Source organism: Thamnophis sirtalis, unplaced genomic scaffold, assembly GCF_051295495.1.
Source record: "Thamnophis sirtalis isolate CommonGarterSnake01/CBP01778 unplaced genomic scaffold, rThaSir2_p1.2 scaffold_6, whole genome shotgun sequence".
NCBI classification, from domain to species: Eukaryota; Metazoa; Chordata; class Lepidosauria; order Squamata; family Natricidae; genus Thamnophis; species Thamnophis sirtalis.
Genome location: NW_028261386.1, coordinates 110383079 through 110403591, shown reverse-complemented (window position 1 = coordinate 110403591; position 20513 = coordinate 110383079). Strand labels below are relative to the sequence as shown.

The window sequence follows — 20513 nt, the reverse complement described above, 5'->3', positions numbered from 1 at the left end:
CTGTGTAATTAAAGTAATAATTCCATCTAAACACTTTTTATAATGTCTTTTTGATTTTGGTAAGACCACCTTCCAAATTTGTGATTTCGAATGAAAGCTATAATGCCAGCCATCTTCTCACAATTTCACTGATCACAACTCATCTTGCTTTTAAACATCTGTTTCTGCAGATACAAGGTGTTTCTCCGCCAACACTGAAATTTAGAAAAAAACATATTGGACACATTTCAAGTTGGAGAACTTTGATGGAGATTAAATGCAACAATCAATAAATAATCTTTCTCAAAAGCATAAGATTCTGTTCCTAACCATAATATCAAAAATGTTGAGAACTCAATGGTACTGTAGTTCAGCAGCACCTGTAGTTCAGCAGCACAGGCCGATGTACTTCATCACTGTGGAAAATTGCATTAAGTCTTGCCGATGCATTACATCCAATTTAACAGATCAATGCCTTTTGCAGAAAGGAGCCGAATTTAAAATACTAAGAGAATGAGACAGCACTGAAGCAAAAGACTATCGTATGAGGAATACATTAGTTCCCTATGTAATTGAGGAGCCATAACACATTTATTCAGTTACCATATGTTTTCTAGTTGATTTCAATAAATTATGACTACTGATCTCATGGTTATGTCATAAAAGTAAAATTACCTGTAACCTTTCAGGTAATCCTGGATTTCAGTTCCAAAAGCCCCAGCCTGTTCGTTTGTTGCAGAAGGACATTTAATCCAACATCTAGCTCCCTATAACTGCACCATTTATACGGTTACATCTTGTGAAATATGTAGCCAAATATAACTGAACAGGTTCTCATGGTGTCTACCCATATTCAACCCCTAGTCCTACTTCATATTAGTTTGAAACAAATGCTATTGAATGAATGAATGAATGAATGAATGAATGAATGAATGAATGAATGAATTTGCTCTTCAGAAACACACTGAGCATTCAAATTGCAATTCTTGATCTTCTGACAATGGGGAAATCAGCTTCACTTAACAGCTGTGTCACTAACAGCTGCGGTGATTCAGCTGACAACTGTGACAAGAAAGGTTGTAAAATGGGGCTGAATTCACTTAACAACTGTCTCACTTAGCAACATAAATTTTGGGATCAATTGTGGTCATCAGTCAAGGACTGCCTATATTGTGTTAGCTTTTTCTTTAGAATAGAATAGAATAGGAATAGGAATAGGAATAGGAATAGGAATAGGAGATGGGCATTGGAAGTCTTCTAGTCCAGCCCCCTGTTCAAGCAGGAGATGCTATACTATTTCAGATAAGTGACTGACTAGTCTCTTTTTAAAAACCTCCAGTGATGGAGTGCCCACAGTTTCTGAAGGCAAGTTGTTCTGCTGGTTAATTGTCCTCAGTGTTAGGAAGGTTCTCCTTACTTCCAGGTTGCTTTTCTCTTTGATTATTTTCCAACCATTGTTTCTTGTCCTGCCCTCTGGTGCTTTGGAGAATAATTTGACCCCCTCTTCTTTGTGGCAGCCTCTCAAATACTGGAATACTGCTATCATGTCTCTTTCTTTTCTTTAGACTAGCCAAAAACCTTTCTCTTTTGCTATGTTCTGATGTTTTCATAACAAGTTACTCAAGGAACTCTTAACTGGATTTTTAACCATTTCCACCTACTGTATCTACCACTTCTTCATTAGGACTTTCCTAGTTTACCAACAAATAGAACTGCTATTGTGATCAGCTTTCAAAAGTGCTCTTTCCTCCAAACCTATGCCATTACATCACTTCCAATATATCCACTTTCCCCTGATGTTGTTTATCTCTTAAAATATGGCCTCTATGTGACAACCTAATATTGTTGTACAGCATACAAATCTCTTAATTCTGCACTTCTCTACTTCCATATTAACAGTCTAACTTTTAATTAGCAATCTTTGTGGCCAACAGGGAATTATTAGGGGAAATTAAATAACTCAAAATGCTTTGCATCCTTCTTTGTGTGTGTATATGTGTGTATGTATGCCTCTATGTCTATGTTTCTGAACATAAGCGTGTATATGTGTGTGCATTTTTTGCATAGCACACAGATACACAGATACACAGACACACACACACACATTCAGTGCATAGTGCTCTTACTTTATTAAAGCCTTAGAGACAGCAGTAACTTATATAGATTTTCCTTAACTAGTTTATCATGCATGTCCATGCAAGCAAAATGGTTAATTTTGCATAGCAAGAGCGCTCCCAAATTAGATCTCCTTCACAATGTAGTGCTAACTTTATGGTTTGATTTTGTTTTCTTTACCTTAACCTTGAGACCAATGCATTTGAAATAGCAATTGGGATAAACCAACACTCAACACTACAAGAACTCTTTTAGTGCACTGTAGCTCGTCAAATGTTGGTAGTGAAACATATGCATCTGTGATTATTACTCTGCAAAGATACTTTTCCTAGGACGAGCTTAAAAAGGGGGGTGAAGTGGGGTGGGGAAGAGAGAAAGGCCCATCAGCTCCCATTGGTTATTATAACAGATGTGCCCTTGTGTCCCTGGGCTGGATCTTGTTGCATCCGTAGGTGAGAAGTCACATCAAAGTGTGATCCATTGCAACCCAAAGAATAGTTCCTAATCGTTTCACTGTCATAAAGGTGCTCCAGAGCAAATCCTGTTAAGGTGTAGGCATGCTTATCAAAGTATTGCCTATGGGAAGTGTAATAATTTGGAGAGCTTGTGGGCTGATGATCTCCTGGTGTCTGATGGGGTGACACGTCAGAATGAAAATAGTCTTTAGCCAAGATCAAGCCGGATTTAGACATTCGATCAGACCCAGGACTGTTTATTCTAGATAGTGTCGTGGGGCTGTTGTCATAGTCGTTCTCCTGGGGGCTCATCAGTTTCCCATCCCGCGGTTGCTGTGTGTGTTCACAAGGAGGTGTAGTGGTGATGCTGGGGACTCGGCAGGCTTCTCTCAGCTGTTGCTGCTGATGGTAGTTTGTAAAACAAACAGAGTGCTTTTTCCCAGTTCCGTTCATCGAAACCAGCTGATCGGGGGTGGATTTCCGCTGCTGTAGCCTGTTCTCTTCTTCTTTAATCATTTGCTGAGTCGCTCTAATTAGAGTTTCAATTTTGCTGGGCTCATGTGGGCTGCCCTGATACTGCTCAGAGTGGTATCGGTCCCCTGACTCACTAGCCGAACCAGGATCTGGGGAACTAACCACACTTTCTTCATCCCAGTGCCCTCGTCCTAAAAAAAAAAAAGAGCAAAACAAAGAGTATAAATATTGAACAGTGGATTTTGCGCCAAGTCCAGCAGATCATTCAGAACTGATGACCTCCTGAAGGCAAAATAACAGTATTAAGAATTTTAAGCCATTTACAACCACATCAAGCTGCAGCATATATCTTGGCCCACACTGACTTACTGCCAATAAAATGAATATTGTATCTATGTTAGCAGGATTCTGTTGTCAAGCTCAGATTCAGCTGAGGAACCTCTTGTCTCCTGACTTTGAGCCTTCTCACTTCGGATGTCTGAATTCACAGAAATCATCGACGCTTCGCTCCTTCCCTGTTTCTGTTTGGGGATGTCTCTGTAACATATCATTGCATCTTCCTACTTTGTATACAAACTATAATGCTTACAGAGAAAACCGTGTGCTACTTGAGAAAGGAGAATGCATAGAAATACATATATTTTATAAATTTTTAAATATATGTACAACTAAAATAAAAGTGACATCTATAACTCCACATCTGCTACCCTCTACTACTATAATATAACTGGTCGGCAGTTCAGCCATTCGAATCCCTAGCACTGCGTAATGGAGTGAGCTCCCGTTACTTGTCCCAGCTTCTGCCAACCTAGCAGTTCAAAAGCATGTAAAGATGCAAGTAGAAAAATAGGGACCACCTTTGGTGGGAAGGTAACAGTGTTCCGTGCACCTTCACCATTTAGTCATGCTGGCCACATGACCACGGAGTTGTCTTTGGACCGCGCTGGCTCTTCAGCTTTGAAATGAAGATGAGCACTGTCCCCTAGAGTCAGGAATGACTAGCACATATGTGCATGGGGAACCTTTACGTTATCATTATATAATTATAATTTCAATAATTATAGCAACAGCAGTTAGACTTATATACCGCTTCATAGGGCTTTCAGCCCTCTCTAAGCGGTTTACAGAGTCAGCATATCGCCCCCAACAATCCGGGTCCTCATTTTACCCACCTCTGAAGGATGGAAGGCTGAGTCAACCTTTGAGCCGGTGAGATTAGAACCGCTGAACTGCAGATAACAGTCAGCTGAAGTGGCCTGCAGTACTGCACCCTAACCACTGCGCCACCTCGGCTCTTATGCTGGCTCTGTAAACTGCTTAGAGAGGGCTGTCACGCACTATGAAGTGGAATATAAGTCTAGGTGCTATTGCTATTATAATGTCTCAATTTAACTAGAAAAAGAAACTGGGTTCAACACATAAGAAAATTTGGTTTTGCAAACTTTCATCCCCACGTTGTTCCTAACTGGTTCATAGTTAGCAGAGGCCAACAGAGCCTGTGAACTCTCTGCAGCTAGTTTCTTATGCACAAAGCATAGGAAGAATTGTCCCAAGGGGAATTTCATTTGACTTTCTGTAAGATAATTCCTACATTACTGGCTGTGTATCACCATGCTTCTAGATTTTTTCCAGTTTTTTTTCCCCAGCATTAGCATGCAGTTCAAATAAATGTCAGAGTGCTGTTATCCCTAGCCATCAACTGTCTAGTACAAGTTCTCCAAATCCCAAACAAAATAAAATATTTTTAAAAATCTTGCAATATTCCAATTTTTCACAAGATGTTGGCAATCCCACACAAATCTCATGAGATCTCACATGAGAATATGAAAATATCACACTATTTCAGGTTGTATTAGTAGACTATTATGACCTTATATCATCTCTTGACATTCCAGCTTTTTTCCCCCTTAATAGCTGGTTAACTGCAAAACCATGTGCTGGTATATAGGGAGAAAACAAGATTGCTGTCTCTTGCACTAATAACATATGCCTGCACAGTGCACAAAGCATAAATGTGAAGATACTATAAAGGAAAGAATGTATTTACATCAAAAGCACCTGAAAAAATTAAAAATTCAAATCAAGTGATGCCACATAGTTTTGTTTTGAAATGCTTCTTTGTAAGACAGGCAGAGATGCAATACATCTTGTCAATATGTATTAGCATTTCTATTCAGAATATAATGACATAAGTTTGTCTAGTCACGTTCAGTGCCTTATGAACTGCACAATCAATTATTGGTTCAGGAGCATTTAGATTGCCTAATAACTCTTACCAATGAAATTCATTTTTAACTTAAATTACTTCCACTCCTATTAATGTTTATAGACTGATGATACAAAACTCAATGACTCTTAAGAAAGAAAGAAAAACCTGCTAAATTGAATCCATTAATGTTCATAACAAAATTGGTAGTTTAGGCTGAAGCTGGTTTTGCAACCATACAACAAAATTGCTGAATCAGGAATTATAGTGTTATTGTGTATATTTCAATATATCTAATGAGAAAGACACTAAGTATTGAAATGCTTTCTATTTTAAAGATATTTAATGCTGCATTTGTAAGCAAGGAACTCAGCAGTATGAAAAGGAGCAAATTCTATCTTGTAGTAATAGCACAGCACTAGTAATATAATATTTTATAAATAAAAGTATTTAGCACAACCTAATAACACTCTGGATAGGATAAGGCCCCTGTTTTTCCTAAAAATGTCAACTCGAGTCAACGTTCAAATATTACACCTATTCATTTGTGAATCTATTACCTGTTTCAGATGACCAGATGCCTACTTATATAGCTCAGTTTTCCAAATTAAGTTGTGTTTCTACAATTTTGCAAGTCTGTTATACCAAAAGCCTGAACCTGATGTTTTCAACTGTTCTGAGGGTCCTCCACACTCACGTCAGTTCTGATGCTGGCTTAGCATTAATCAATGCATCCAAGCCCTTAATAGGGAGCAATGATGGCAACTGTCCAAGCACCTTGAACATCATCAGAACTATGCTTCCTTCTTTTGGATTTCTCCTTGCACTCTATTGACTTTAATGGACAAAAAACAGATCCAGTAAAAAAAATAAAAAGGGAAGGGTCAATTGAACATGGTGTCTTGAAAAAAATCCTGAAAGCACCATACAGTATGTACAGGAAAGATTAACAGCAAGAATGCTACAACACTTCTGTACCATTTTTCTCCATGCCTTTTTAATTAAGCCTTTCCCCTGTTCTCTACTATGTAGCCATTCATTTGTTAAGCCATTCTTTTCATTTTATTTTATATATATCTTTTTAATTATGCAGGTTCACTCAGTCTCTGTAGCATAACCCACATAAGCTTAACCGAAGTAATTATTTCTGATGTGGAGACATGGATTCTCCTTTCATAAAGAGTCACTTTCTTTTATAGAATACTTCCTAAAATTTGATCTTTTCAAACTTCTCCCTTTACAGTTTTGTTGTTTCCAGTATTGTGTTTAAACTACTTTTTGTTCCCTTCTCAACAAGTCTAACCTTTCTTGGATTTGATCAATAAATTTGTTAGATTTTAGCACTTCTTAGCTGACTATTTGCATAAATAATCCATTTAAATGAAGATATATTTTGAAAAGAGGCTTTCCTATTCATCCTATCGCATTACATCCCATCCCATCCCATCCCAACCTATCCTAATCAAGAAGCCCAGCACAACATTTCTTACCTGGTTGAGAGGCAATGTGTAAAGAGTTTTTAATCTGCAAGTAATCTCTACAACTACATTGGGAAGTATCAAGAACATATTAACTCTTAGCTGATACCCAGTGCACATAAAATCAATTCTATGTAGGTTTTAAAAGAGAACTAGTGCTAAAAACTATAACTTTTAAAGATTTTTTGGCAGTCATGAAAAAAAGAAAAGAAAAAAAGAAAAAAATATACTGCATCTGTAACAATATGAGGCCTAGAAACTAGGGCAGCTAAAGAACAAATATCTCTAAATTGCCTGTAAATTGAGGGGGGGGAGATGCAAACACATTTTTAATCTCTGGCTCAAGGTTGCTTACACAAGCAATAGTTCAGGTTGGTTTACAACTTACCATGAATCCTGTGAATGGATGTTATGTGTGGCATGTTGCTTTCATAGGCTTCTCGGCTTTCCGGAGAAGATTTGGTTAGGGGAAGGCCAGATCGAGAACCCCACCATGCTTCCCTTCCAGGCTGTGGTGTGCCAAGAAAGTACCGACCAGCCTCACACCTGCCCCCTTCACAGGCTTGAGTATGGAAGTGTCTATCATCCGCTAACCTAGAATGGTCAACTGCAAAACCATAGCAGAGGGCACCACGATCCGAGTATTGTCTATAGGCACAGGAAACATCATGATGCTGAGAGTTTGGTCTTTCAGTGGGATCCATTAATTGTGGAGATGCAGTGTCAGTCAGTGGACTTCCACCCCACTGGCTTTCATGATCAGATTCAGATCGTTCTGTATGAAATCCAGAATACTGCTGGATAAAAGAAAGGGGGGAAGAGAAGAAGAAATTAAGGGTAGATAAGTGCTGATCATTAATTTGATTTTCAAGGTGTTTAAGACCAGGTGCAAATCAGTGTTCCTGAATAAAAAAAAATCTACATGCAGTTATGTGTAATGTCACACAACCGGCTTGTGAATCAGGAGGTTTATTTTATTTTAAATTGTTTGCTCAGTGCATATCCACCTCTATTTCATTCTTCCTGCAAATACCTATTATGGAAATCAAATCGAGCTATGTTCTCTTTTCAGTTGTAACCCCACTGGAAAGCCATCTCCAGCCTCTCTTCTGTATTTTGCAATAGCTTTTCATTACAAAGCTACGGTTTATCTTGTGAGGCTGCCATTATACATACCAGCATGTATTCATTTCTGCTGCACCAAGTAGACTTCTTTAAGCAGCTTACTGGATCATTAAAGCATTTCATTCTAACTATTCATCAACTGGACGCTCTCAAGATCTTCTGGCCTGCCTTTGCAATCATTCTCATTCATGAGGATTTTAGACCAACACATCTCAGGGCATTGAGCTGATGAAAGCATCGTCTCTGAAATCATATCCACTGAAAAATGTCCTGCTTAGTTTAATCTCCTTTAGTAGGGAAGAACAGATTGGTCCATCCGTTCATCAATCCATTCCATCCATTTTATTTACAGTTGAAAACAACTCTCAAGTATATATGTGCGTGTTTCTAGCATAAAGTTTTCCAAAAAGATGCATCCCTTATAATACTTTACCCTAATGTGTGCAGTTCATATTTTATTCATTTACTTTAGAGACTTACATTTCCATCTATTTTATGTGTCATAACTATGAGCAGTTCACTCCAGCAGTGATAAAAACATAAAAGAAACAATATCCACACACCTCAGTGTCCAAAACACAACCCTTGGTGCCCTAAAACAATCCTGCCTAATACATAAACAGTCTTAATCACTGGGATTCAGTTTCATCCTATCCCAACAACTGGGGGAAAGCTGACTTTTTAAGGCCTCCGGAAAGGCTAATAAATGGGGAATCTGCTGGATTTTGGTGGACAGGGCAGAGGCCATAGAGATGGACATAATCTGTCTATGGTAAGAAACTAATGTTAACATCCCTTTAACCCAAATCACAATATTACTGCACTGAGGGGAAAAAAAACTTCAGATCTCTATAAGCACGTTTGATGTTTTGAAAGAACTGAATCACAAAATTCAGAACAACGTGAAATCTAAAATATTTCAACCTACATATTAATTTGGGAGGTCCAGGTCAAATCTGTTCAAACTGGAATACATGAAAAATGCTGCTCCAGTGAGTTTTACATTTAAACTCCTCAGATTAAATATCAACAAACTAAGATGCTATTTCCCATCCCAAATATTAATATGTAAAAACCAGAAACATATTTTGGGAAACATTCCTGACTTCTCACCTGCGAGTAACCATTTTTAAATTCCTTCTGTTATACTATGCCTCAGCATGCATTATTACGTACTAACAAGATTACTTATCCCAAGTTCTTCAGAACAAATATTTAGAATTACCTATTTTTACAGTATAGCATCATGTATCATTATAAACAGTTTTATATAAGTATCTTCTCTAGTTTTAAGCAATACTTAATTCATGGTGTGAGGCGGGAGGGGGGAACTTGTCAAAAAGTCATAAAAATGATTTCAACTGCTTGATTGACCCATTGGGGTTTGATTGTATGGCTGCATCCCCCATTTTGACTGTTTTCACTCCCCCCATCTCTACTTCTGGATTGGATCCACTGAAAAAGGATCCCTTGGAAATCTGCTCTATGTATCTGGAAGAAACCTTTCTCTTCACCCAGTATTTTTACAGTTTAGATGGATTTTGCTTTCTTCTGTCAATGAAATATTGAGACTTATTCTCAAGCAGCCCTAGAATAAGCATGGGTATAAGGCCACCTCGTTATCAGATATTAACTGATTTTAACTGATTTTCAGTAATTATCCTATCTTCCCCTCACGTGAAGATATCTGAATCAGAAACTATTAACACAGGAACTATTCACTAGGATTTTCATTTCCACAAACCCACTCTAATTAAAATGTTCAAAAAAAACCAAACCCCAAGCTTGTTTTGGTCTAAGTGACATGGTGCTGTTACATTTCATGTCTTGTTTTGACTGGCCTTGTCTAAGATGGAAGGATGAAGGCACAACATTGCGTAGGAAAAAGACTAAACCAAGTGGTATGAAAAAGGGAACAGCACCAGAACCCAACATGCATGAACTTAAATTAGAAAGTTGATCTTTGGTCAAAGGACAAGCACAAAGGGCTTACCACTCAGCTTCATATGACATTTGGCAGAAAATATGCAGGGAGATGGGGAAGCTTTTCAAACCATATTTGGAAGTGATTTCATTTCATTTTTTCCCCACATCATAATTCCTACAAATTTTAATGTAGCTTGTCTACATTAAATTACAAGGCAAGGACTGGGGCAAACGCTAAGAGTTTACTTGGCTAGGAATTATGCCTGAAATCAATTAGTGCCTTCTCAAACTGAAAAGGCCCCTAGCATTGAAAGAGTTCATATAATCTATTTCTGACCATGTTTAGTCACCAAGTGCTTCCCGGAGCAGAGCAATTCAAACAAAGATGGATCACTAGATGCTGACAAAGAAGGGCTGACAATTCCTGAAGGATAGTCCTGACATTCAGTGCCATTGTTAGAATCCTGAAAGTTCTATTAATCCAAGGAAATCTTCAAGAATACTTAATTTTAGGGATCAGCTGAAGAGACATCCTGGAATGTATATTTTTCTCAACGGTCATGCAAACAGAAATTTTTATTAATAGAAATGGTATAGGTTCTAATCAGTGTATGTAGGTGGCAGTTCATAAGCCCTAAGGGAACTTAGTTATGAATTCAAATAAGTGTTTTTAATCCATCTCCTTCAATTAAAAAAAAAAGCTGCTGCAAAATTCAGGAATCTCTTTGCAAACAACAGATCTCGAGGACAGCAGTAGAAGAGAAGAATTATCAGAACTTGAGAATGATGAAGCTTCGTTCAAAACACTTTATTTTTCAGATACATGAACCAAAGTGGGTTCAAATCAGCAAAATGAATCAGGTGGCTTTGTAGCACGGGGTAGATTTTTTAATTTAATAGTTTTCTGCTGATTTTGATACTGTGTCAGGCAATGTATAAAGTTACACATACTTCATATGAGGAGTGTTGTGAGGGAGTTGCATGGCAGATGCCAACAGGTGTATTACAGTACCCAACATCCTTTGAAGCTCCCTATTTCCTTCAAAGGGAAACCGCTGCACAAGCCTAGTAAGCTTTATTTTCTTTATAAAGTGTACAGTAAATGGGGGACAGGTTAAGTCAAGCATTGGCTCAAAAGTTTATTGTTTTTCCATTAATGTGATAACGCCTATCAATCATACTTGTTCTGTGTCAGCCTCCATGACACTGCATCCAATTATGCCGGTCTGTTTCTGCTGTTTTCCTGCCTCTACTAAGTAATCAACTAAGAGAACATTACTAGCAAGTTCTAATCTGCACACAACTGAATTCTACCGGGTTGAGGTGATCTGGTCCCAAAGATGCCAAACTTTATCATGTCCTGCCCAGCCTGGTGTCCCATCAAAGTTAATGAAAAAAAGGCTCTTCCAAAGTGAAGCCAGGCTTACAAACATTCTCATCTCTCCGCATCCTGCCCCTCACCCCCAGATCCAAAGTTCAGAAGGAAGACTACCCTATCCTATGGGCAATCTTCAGCATTTGACTGGTTTGAAGAGCAAATGAAAAAGTAAGTGCTTACCAGGTTTTTTTTAACCAGTTCTTAAACATTTCAATTTTAAAATAGGATTAGGGCACTTGCTGCATTGGTTCAATAAACTCAGCATAGGCTCTTTTCTGGATAATCTGGAGACTGCTGTTCTTACTTCATTCCTACTATCACTGCCTCTAGGGGGATATTTCAAAAATGTACTCTTGAAAATTGACAGTTTTTTCATCCATTTTTTCAGAAGGAGAAGGACACTGTAGGAGGACGAGGAGGATGTAGGACGGGGAGGAGGAGGACGAGAACAACGAGGAGGAGGAGAAGTAGTAGTAGTAGTTGTTGTTGTTTAGATGTTCCTCTTTGAACATTCCCTAGGGATGTTTTTAAAAAACTAAATCTCAAGATGGATGAAATGGAATGGGTTTCCTCTTGGGGCTTGAATCATAAACTTTAATTAAATCATTCTGTCTTTAAATCTTGAACTAGAATCAAAATAGTCTGCACGAGTCTACTTTATTGCAACCTGGTGGGAATAAATTCAAGGCAAAGAACCCAATTCCAGGCTCTCGAAACAGATTCTAAATTAATTTCTCACAGAAACTTTTTACTTAGCAGGCTCAACACATTATATTGATACTGTATGTCCCTTCCTCCTTCCAACAGTTTAATAATTACACACACAATTCTCCCTCCTCCAATTTTAACCTCATAACAAATGGAGCTATTCTGAAGATTCCCTTTTCCTGTATGCTTGACCTGGAAGTTTTGACTTCACATGCATAATGTTTGCTAATTAATTTCTGTGAAACAAAGGCAAAAAATAATAGTCGATTGGGCCTACTTACAAATACACATTCTGACTAAATGGACAGCAGAGTTGTCAGCAGGATTTATAACTGTTCTTACTAATTAAGCATTAATTATTATATTGTAAAGTTTTTGTAAAAAAAATACAGGTTCTTTGTAATAACATTTGGCAAAGTGGTTAGAATAAAACAAATGGTCACAAAAATCTTTAAACAGTTTCTTGACTGTTTAAAATGAGTTAAAAGTCTCTCATTATCTAAGGCATATAAATAAAGTATGGATTACTCTAGTGACATAATGCAAAATTGTTTACTACCAGTTCTGTGGGTGTGGCAGGGGAAGGATACTGTAAAATCTCAATTTCTTCCCCACTCTGGAGCCAGCCAGAGGTGGCATTTGCCGGTTCTCCAAACTACTCAACATTTCCACTACCGGTTCTCCAGAATCTGCTGAATTTCACCCCGGATTATTGCAACATGTCTACATGGAGCTACCCTTGAAGGGCACTTGGACGTTACAAGTTCAGCATACCTTTGGTCCATGGAGAATTGCCACTTTGGTGTTGTTAAACTTCTGTTTGGTGAACTGTACTGGTTGCCAGTTTGTTCCCAGGTTTCCAGGTGCTGGTTCTAACCTTTAAAGCAGTGGTTCCCAACCTTTTTTTGGCCATGCCCCACCTAAGCATCTCTAAAATCCTCATCCCCCCCCCAATAATTCTTACTTTATTCAAAAAGTGAGCTCTACTTATGCGGAAGAAGCCTAAAAGGCCATTAACTTGGTTTAAACAAGGTTCTAATTGCCTTCCTGTGGGACATAGGTCCCACATTGGGAACCACTGCTTTAAAGCCTTAAATGACATGGAGCAAGGTTATTGGAAGGGCTGTCTCTCCTAATTACATCTACCTGTACTTGTCTCATCAAGGAGGGGTACATGATGGATTCTGTATGCTAAATTAGCCCTGACCCTATTGTTCTAGAAAACTCTTGAAGTATGTTCTTTTTAGCAGGTATGGGGATTTCGTAGTAATAGGGCGCCTACTAGATTGTTGGATTATATGTGGGTTTTTGGTGCATTCTCCTGTGGTTTTATTTATAGTTTACAGTAATTGCTTTAATGATTATTTAAGGTTTGTTTTAATTGTTTGTTTTGTTTCATACTGCCCAGCATCATATTAGTGAGATGGGTGACTATATAAATTGATAATTAAGGAAATATAATATGTAGGTTAATGAAGAAAGACTTGAAAAAATAGATGGCATGCAGGAGATTTTTCGCTTAGATCGTTAAGTATCAACTACAGTATGTCAGAATTTATTAAGCTACTAAACACCAGCCTATTTTAGATATTGGTGTTCACTGATTGTGAAAATTTTATTATCTATTTCTACTTCTCTAGCTCTTGATAGATAAACAGTTATCAGTCTTTATCACAGCTCCCAAACATGTCTGGTTATGCAAAGAGAATCATTTTATACAAAAATCTCTCCGGCCATCAAAAACGTGTGTTTCATTGGGCATCTGTAACTTCCCTCTTGATTAAACAAGTAGGAGATCACAGATGCAATCTACTTTACACACAGAACATGTGTGTGCTTTTAAATCACTTTTATCTTGCCTTTTTAACTAACGTAACCCTGAAATATAAAGTATGGTCTTCTATTATAGGCAGAACAGATGGTGGAAGGCTTCGATTAAAGTAATGCAGCCTAACCATTAAAATAACCTCTACTAATGGTGATTCTGTACCAGTTTTGAATCTACTTTAGAACTTTTTAAAGTTTCCTTTCACTTTCAAATTTGCAAAGTTTGATGTATAATATTCTAATTAATATATTAAATATTTTATTCAATCTATTTAATTAATAGATTGAATAAAATAGACAATGTATCATTAAGGAATCATATCTTGCTATGATTTGCTTTTATCTGGAATATTTCTGTTCTCTTTGCTACTAACAAAAATAACCAAAATAAAAACAAACTTTCAGTATTACCTGTAATTAAATATCAATAGATACTAAAACGCAAACACATTATTTTAGTGATAGTCATAAGCAGTGCAGTAATTGTCCTTGATAAACTTTTATTCATGCAAACAATATTCAAAACTGTGACTAAACCAAATTTAATAAAAGTGATAAAATTGAATTAGGGATGTTGCTCAACAGGTTGAATCTAATGCAAACCAAATGTTTTACTATAGAAATCATACTTTTCATGATGTGATCATTGCAATAAAAAATAAAACTCAGGAGCTCATGGTAAACAAAGTTTCTTATTAATATTATTGCTCTATTAATCAGTGTAGAATAAATAAGGTTTCAGGTATTTAGAATAAATGGGTTTAAAATTTATTTGACCTCTTTGTAAGGTTAGGACAATGATACATAGCCCAGTAAAAAACATTTTAGTTACATCTTATTAAACAGAAAGAAACCAAGTTCTATAAAATGAATTAAATAATATTTAGGTTCTGCTTGAAACTTTTATTTATGGATAGAGTTGATTTTGTTGGGGATGGGATGTCAATGTTTTTTTTTAAAATGTTAGGAGAACACTTTCTCATGTTTGGTATCTTTTCACTTCATAATAATAAAAAGAAAAACTTGTGCTACTTTCCAAATCTTTTCAAAGGAGGAAAATATATTCCATACTGTAAGCCAGAGGTGGGGGACAAGGGCCCCTTTATGACATGTGGGCTTCAACTCCTAGAATTCCTGAGCCAGCATGGTTGGTTCAGGAATTCATGGAGTTGAAGCCCACAAGTCATAAAAGAGCCATAGTCCACCACCACCACCCTCTGTAAGGAAATGTACTATATAAGTGTTTGAGAATATGGATCAACTCCCCTTGGCTTACGTCAGAGTTTATTCATTAATGTATGTATTTGGGATGTTTTTTAAGGGCCCTTACAAAGAATGACAATCTATGTAAACAATGAAATGATAGATTTACAGTAGATTAGGTTTGTTGCACTGCATTCTTTTACCATGATTATCTTTAGAAAAGAAGAACTTTGATTTGATGAAAGTGATGGTAATATTTAGTACATGGCTCTAGAAAAATGCTATAAGGTAGTTTTGAGCGGAGTGCCTTGTGTGCCTTCAAGTTAAAAAGAAACATTATCACTATCAATGGTAACACAATGCTGCAATGAATATTAATAATTATGTTTTCTAGCTTACAGGCTTGAAAAAGATTGATAAGATCATCCAACACTCTTCATGGGAAGGGGATGCCAGATGTTCAAGATGGCTTTAGAAAAAGCTGAGGAACAAGAAATATTATTGCAGATGTATATTGGGTATTTGAGAAAGCCAAATCATATAAAAATGAAGTCAGTATGTACTTCATTGATTATTGAAAATTATTTGATTACGCCAACTATGGCAAAGTAGAGAATGCTCTGAGGAAAATAGGAATTCAAAACAATTCTTGTGTGCTTACAAAATCTATCACAGGACAGGAAGCCACAATCCAATTTAAACCTGGTGAAACAGACTGGCTCCCATCTGACAATATTGAGAGAGGCTGCCTTAGAAGAAAAATGCACTTTTAAAATTTAAGGAAGGAATACCAATAACAGGCATCATACTTATGACATATTGATAGATGAAAATGTAAATAAACTGCAAGCTCCAGTGAGGAAAAATCAGTGAGCAAAAAAAATGGGGAAAATGAGCTTAAGATTATGCATAAAGAAGATCAAAAAATGCAGAGATATAGAACTGACAACGAAGTAGTGGATAGTTCCTGCCTTTTAGAATCAGTGAATAGTAAAAGAACTAGCAGTCAAGAAATATGACACAAATTAGCACTTGGCCGAATACCCGTAATAGTTAAGAACATGGATAAGATTCCATGGCATCTCCATACCTGCAATGTTTTTCTCTGTGACATCCTAAAGAAGTGAACGTTGGACTTTGAAGAAGCAGTTTAGAAAGAATATCAGCACTTTTAAACTTAGCTTTGAAGAAGACTCTTAATGCACTGGATAACCATGAAACAAAAAATTGGATCATAGAAAAAAATAGAAAAAAAATAATCCAGGGAACTCATTCAGCATAGATAATCAAAATTATGTAGACATACGATGTTATGAAAATAAGTATGGCCTGGTATGAATAGAGTTACCTCTAGTGTCAAAGTTATGTAATTCTATAATATCAAAATTAAGACTTCATCAAAACTTGAAAAGCAAACACATGAATTACTGAATTTTTGTATGTATTTTAGTTGACTTCTTTCCCTTTAACTTAGAATTTGCATTTTTATCCCAGGTATCTCCCACCTTTTACTAAACTTGTATCTCTCCATATAAGTCATATAAGCAGCAGAGTTACAGTTTATAGTGTAACAGTATAAATAGTGAGAATAGTGAGAATTGAGCAATATATCTAGAGACATTAAATTGGGGAAGACCAACCTAATCATTCAGGATTGACAACAATATGATCGAAGCCATAGAATGCTAATTTAGATTGAATGGAATCTTGTGAGTTACATAGGTGAATGGCAAAAGCACAGAATTTTCTACAGAGATCAAATTTAACTTTGTATTTTTCCCTTAACTACATTCTCTATATGTGTTGTTGATCAACATTTGCAATTTTGTATGTTATAAGATTTGTGGTATATCTTCAAAATAATAGGAAATGGCTTCCAGCATTAAATCTGTAGTAATTAAAATCCTAATGCTGTTTACATTTCCTTGGACATTCCCTCAGTGCAAATATGTTGTCCAGTGATAACATAGACCCATGATGGCAAACCTATGGCACGCGTACCAGAGGTGGCACACAGAGCCCTCTCTGTGGGCCCGTGTGCTGTTGCCAGCTGGTCTTCGTGGGCACTGGAGTGCAAGAAAATGGCCTGAAAATGCCCTCCAAATGCCCCCAAAACCAGAACATTTTCTGGGCCATTTTCCAGGCCATTTTCAGATCATTTTGGGGCCATTTTTCAAGCCAAAAATGGCCTAAAACATGGCCAAAAACCAGGCATGTGCATGCCGGTCAGCTGGTCCTCGGGCACATGCACGCACATGCACACGCATTCCTGTTTAGACACTTGATGCCGAAAAGGTTGACCATCAATGACATAGACTGAACCTCTTCCAGCAATTATACAGTTATGCTTCATTGTAAAACAATTCAAAAGGAAACTCAAGAATCTTTTCTAAGCATGTGAAATCAAGTTGCTCTTACCTGTGGATAAGGTGATGTCCTAGATTTGGACTTTGTGCCAGAGAGACGTGATTTGCTTCCTTTTCTATTGTCAGTTATAGTTGGAATTGAATTTGCATATGGGAAGGCCGGTTTTGTAGCCGAAACTTGATCGAGGGAGAGTTGAAGTCCTTTGTATTCTGTGTCCCTAAATAAAAAGTATAAAATATATTTAATACAATCCCATATATACTTATGATTCATTATTTAGCTTTCATTTTTTTTTCATTATTTAAAATGTGTACAAATACGTGTTTTCCAGATTTAAAAAAACTTAAAAGGTGGAACCAGTACATGAATAGTAAGTAAACAAACTCTCAACAATTTCATTTGAAATGGATTATTAAGAATTAGTGAATGTTTATCTTTGAAAAGTTATTGGGGTGGGGGAATCTCCATTCAACATATTGTTTTATCCTGAAAACTTTCTCTTACCATTCTGTTTCCAAAACTGCAGCCAGGTGTAATTTATCATATAAATAGACGAGATTCCCAAAACTGAACAAGTGTGCATTATATATATTACAGTCTTTGTAGAGTCTGAACGATACATCCAGATTTGTTAATACTTAATAGTGCTAAACTTAGGAAACATGATAAGATGGCATACAGATTTTTTCAGAAAGACTCTCTTGTGACGCTTTTCTGATTTTGCATTGATAGTTTAAAATGATAAATCATTACTTTCTAAATACACATCTGCTTCCAGTTTATACAGAAGTAAACTAATTCACAAAACTGCCCTATCAGAAATTGAGCATTTGAACTTCAAACAGCTCTTGTAATAGTCAAACGAAATAGAACTGGAAAAGGTTCAGAGGATGTCAATAAGATGGTCAAAGGGCTAGAGCAACTTCACTATGAAGAAAGGTTGTGACACTTGGGACTTTTTAATCTAGAAGGGAGGCAGATAAGAAGGAACATGATTGAGGTGTACAAAATTGTGCATATTGTGGCTAAACTGGACAAGAATTTATTTCCCCTTCCCCAAATACTACAGTATTACCAGAGGTCATCCAATGAAATTGAAACTTGGGAGGACTATTAAAAATGTTGGACACTGATTACATGGGATTAGTTTAGCAGCTTTCTTAAATGGTGGAATGATTACTTGTTTCCATCAAATGTATCCAGCCAGTTAGTACCACCATCCATTAATTAGATAAGGGAAAATAGTCTTTAGTCCTGCTGTTGTGACCTACATGTAAAGAAGAGCTCTCTTCCAAAACAATAGGTATATTCAGACTAGGGGTGGGTTCCGGCAAGCACTACTGCCAGTTCGCTTGTGTGCAGGCTGCGCACATGCATGCGTACATCGTGCATGTGCACTCCAATTAAAATTGTTCTGCGCATGTGCAGAACTGAAAAACAAAATGGCGCCGCCAATGGTGCCACCCGGGAACCGGTTCAGAGGTTTCACAGGCCTGGGTCACTGCTGGTTCCAGCGACCCAGACTGCCAAACCGCTACCAGTTCAACTGAACGGGTCCAAACCGGTAGGTACCCATCACTGATTCAGACTTTTCACATGACTGTGAATATACTGTGAGTATATTGGGAACTTATTTAAGGCCTTCTCTGTGGCTGCTCCGGCCCTCTGGAACAATCTCCCCGTGGAGATTCAGACCCTTGCCACCCTTCAGGCTTTCCGCAAAGTCGTTAAAACCTGGCTGTTCCAGCAGACCTGGGGCTGATGAGTTCCCAGCCCCACTCGAACTGTTGCGGCTGTTGATGAGTTCTTAATCTGTTCTGTATTTGTCTGTCTTTTCGTTTTCTGTACTTCCCCTTTTCCCTATTTAGTTCGTTAGCCGCCCTGAGTCCCCTCGGGAAATAGGGCAGCATACAAGTTCAATAAAACTAAACTAAACTAAACTATATAATGAAACAAAGGCCTTGGATTCCTTTTAACTCCATAATAGCTACCACTGGATATGTCATTGTTACTTGCAAATACAATTGAAAGGATGAGGATAAGACCAAGTGTACAGATCAATGTCACAATTATTATGCAGTTGTTGGAAATATTTTCTTGAAAGTATTCTTTTACAACATGTTGGCACTCATAATCATTCCACACATGTAATCATTCCACACATGTAATCATTCCACACATGTATTTTCTAGATTAAATTGTTACCATCAAGCTTGAGAAAATGCTTGAAAACAATTTATCAACATCTGTATTTCTGGCTTTAAAAAAAATAATACAACTGAAGACATTACTCTCCAGTGTCTCAGTGATAAATAAATGTAGCTGAACAGGATGCAAATTTTCCTTTCTCCTACTGAAACTCATCTAAAAAAACAGAGCGAGGGAGAGAGATTAGAAAGGGAAATGCTAAGGAAGTCAGTTAATAAAATCAATGACTAGTGATTACTTTTACATATCCAGCTAACTTCAAAATTGAAAGTAAAAGGCAAAGGGGTTCTTGCACCATGAGTCCCATAAATATACAACATTTGACATAAAAAATAGGAAATATGAATATGTAGTTTATTTTGTCTAGAACACTTGACTCAGTTTCTGTATGTGGAACATACATAACTTAGTCTTAAATCAACTGAAGAAATTGGTAAATCACCTACCTCATCCTTTCATGTAGATTTTAACTAAAAAGATGATAGAAAATGGCACAGCATTGAAAAAAATGCCATCCTGATTCTAGAGACCAAGTTTTTAGCAAGCAGAAAAGACCACAGTTTTCCAGATAAGTTAAAATTCTGCATTTCCTTCCCTGTCTGGGAAAGCAGCGGTAATTCTCTTATTGGTTTTGGAAAGCTAAGAATAAATGAGATTATCATTCTGCTTCAAGCAGAGAGTCATGAGATGGCTACTTAAAATTTCATTCTTTGTATAAGCAATCCTTCTCAAATGAATAATTTACAAATTATGCTTTCCAAAAGGCCCCATCGCACCTATTTTATTTCGTGAGGGGGGGAAAAAAACCCTCATGAAATAAAAAATACATTGGCAGGTATTACCATTAAAAGGTGTGTATTTAAATTGTCACAGAAGTGTTCCACAACTAAGGATGTTATGAGAAGCAATAGATGAAAATTAGAAAAGTTTAAAAAAGACTTTTCATCAGAGATATAAATTTTTAGTGTGCAGATAGAGCGTGACTGGATATTATCTTCAACACTTAGGAAGGTTTTTCTTATCACAGTTTTTATAGCCTGATACCTACCCAATTTATGCAGCCA

General features: G+C 37.0%; 1 protein-coding gene across 2 annotated transcripts in view; it reads right to left on the bottom strand.

The window, feature by feature from the left end:
* Positions 1-2004: 2004 nt before the first annotated feature.
* SIM1 (SIM bHLH transcription factor 1) overlaps positions 2005-20513 on the bottom strand; it is a 69153-nt gene continuing 50644 nt past the window's right edge. For both annotated transcript variants that reach the window (XM_014051824.2, XM_014051826.2), the window contains exons 9-11: positions 17293-17458; positions 7096-7504; positions 2005-3214 (exon numbers count right to left, since the gene is read on the bottom strand). In XM_014051824.2, the coding sequence (XP_013907299.2) occupies positions 2478-3214; positions 7096-7504; positions 17293-17458 (1312 nt within the window). In that variant the 3' untranslated portion in view covers positions 2005-2477. The remainder of the gene's footprint in view (positions 3215-7095; positions 7505-17292; positions 17459-20513) is intronic.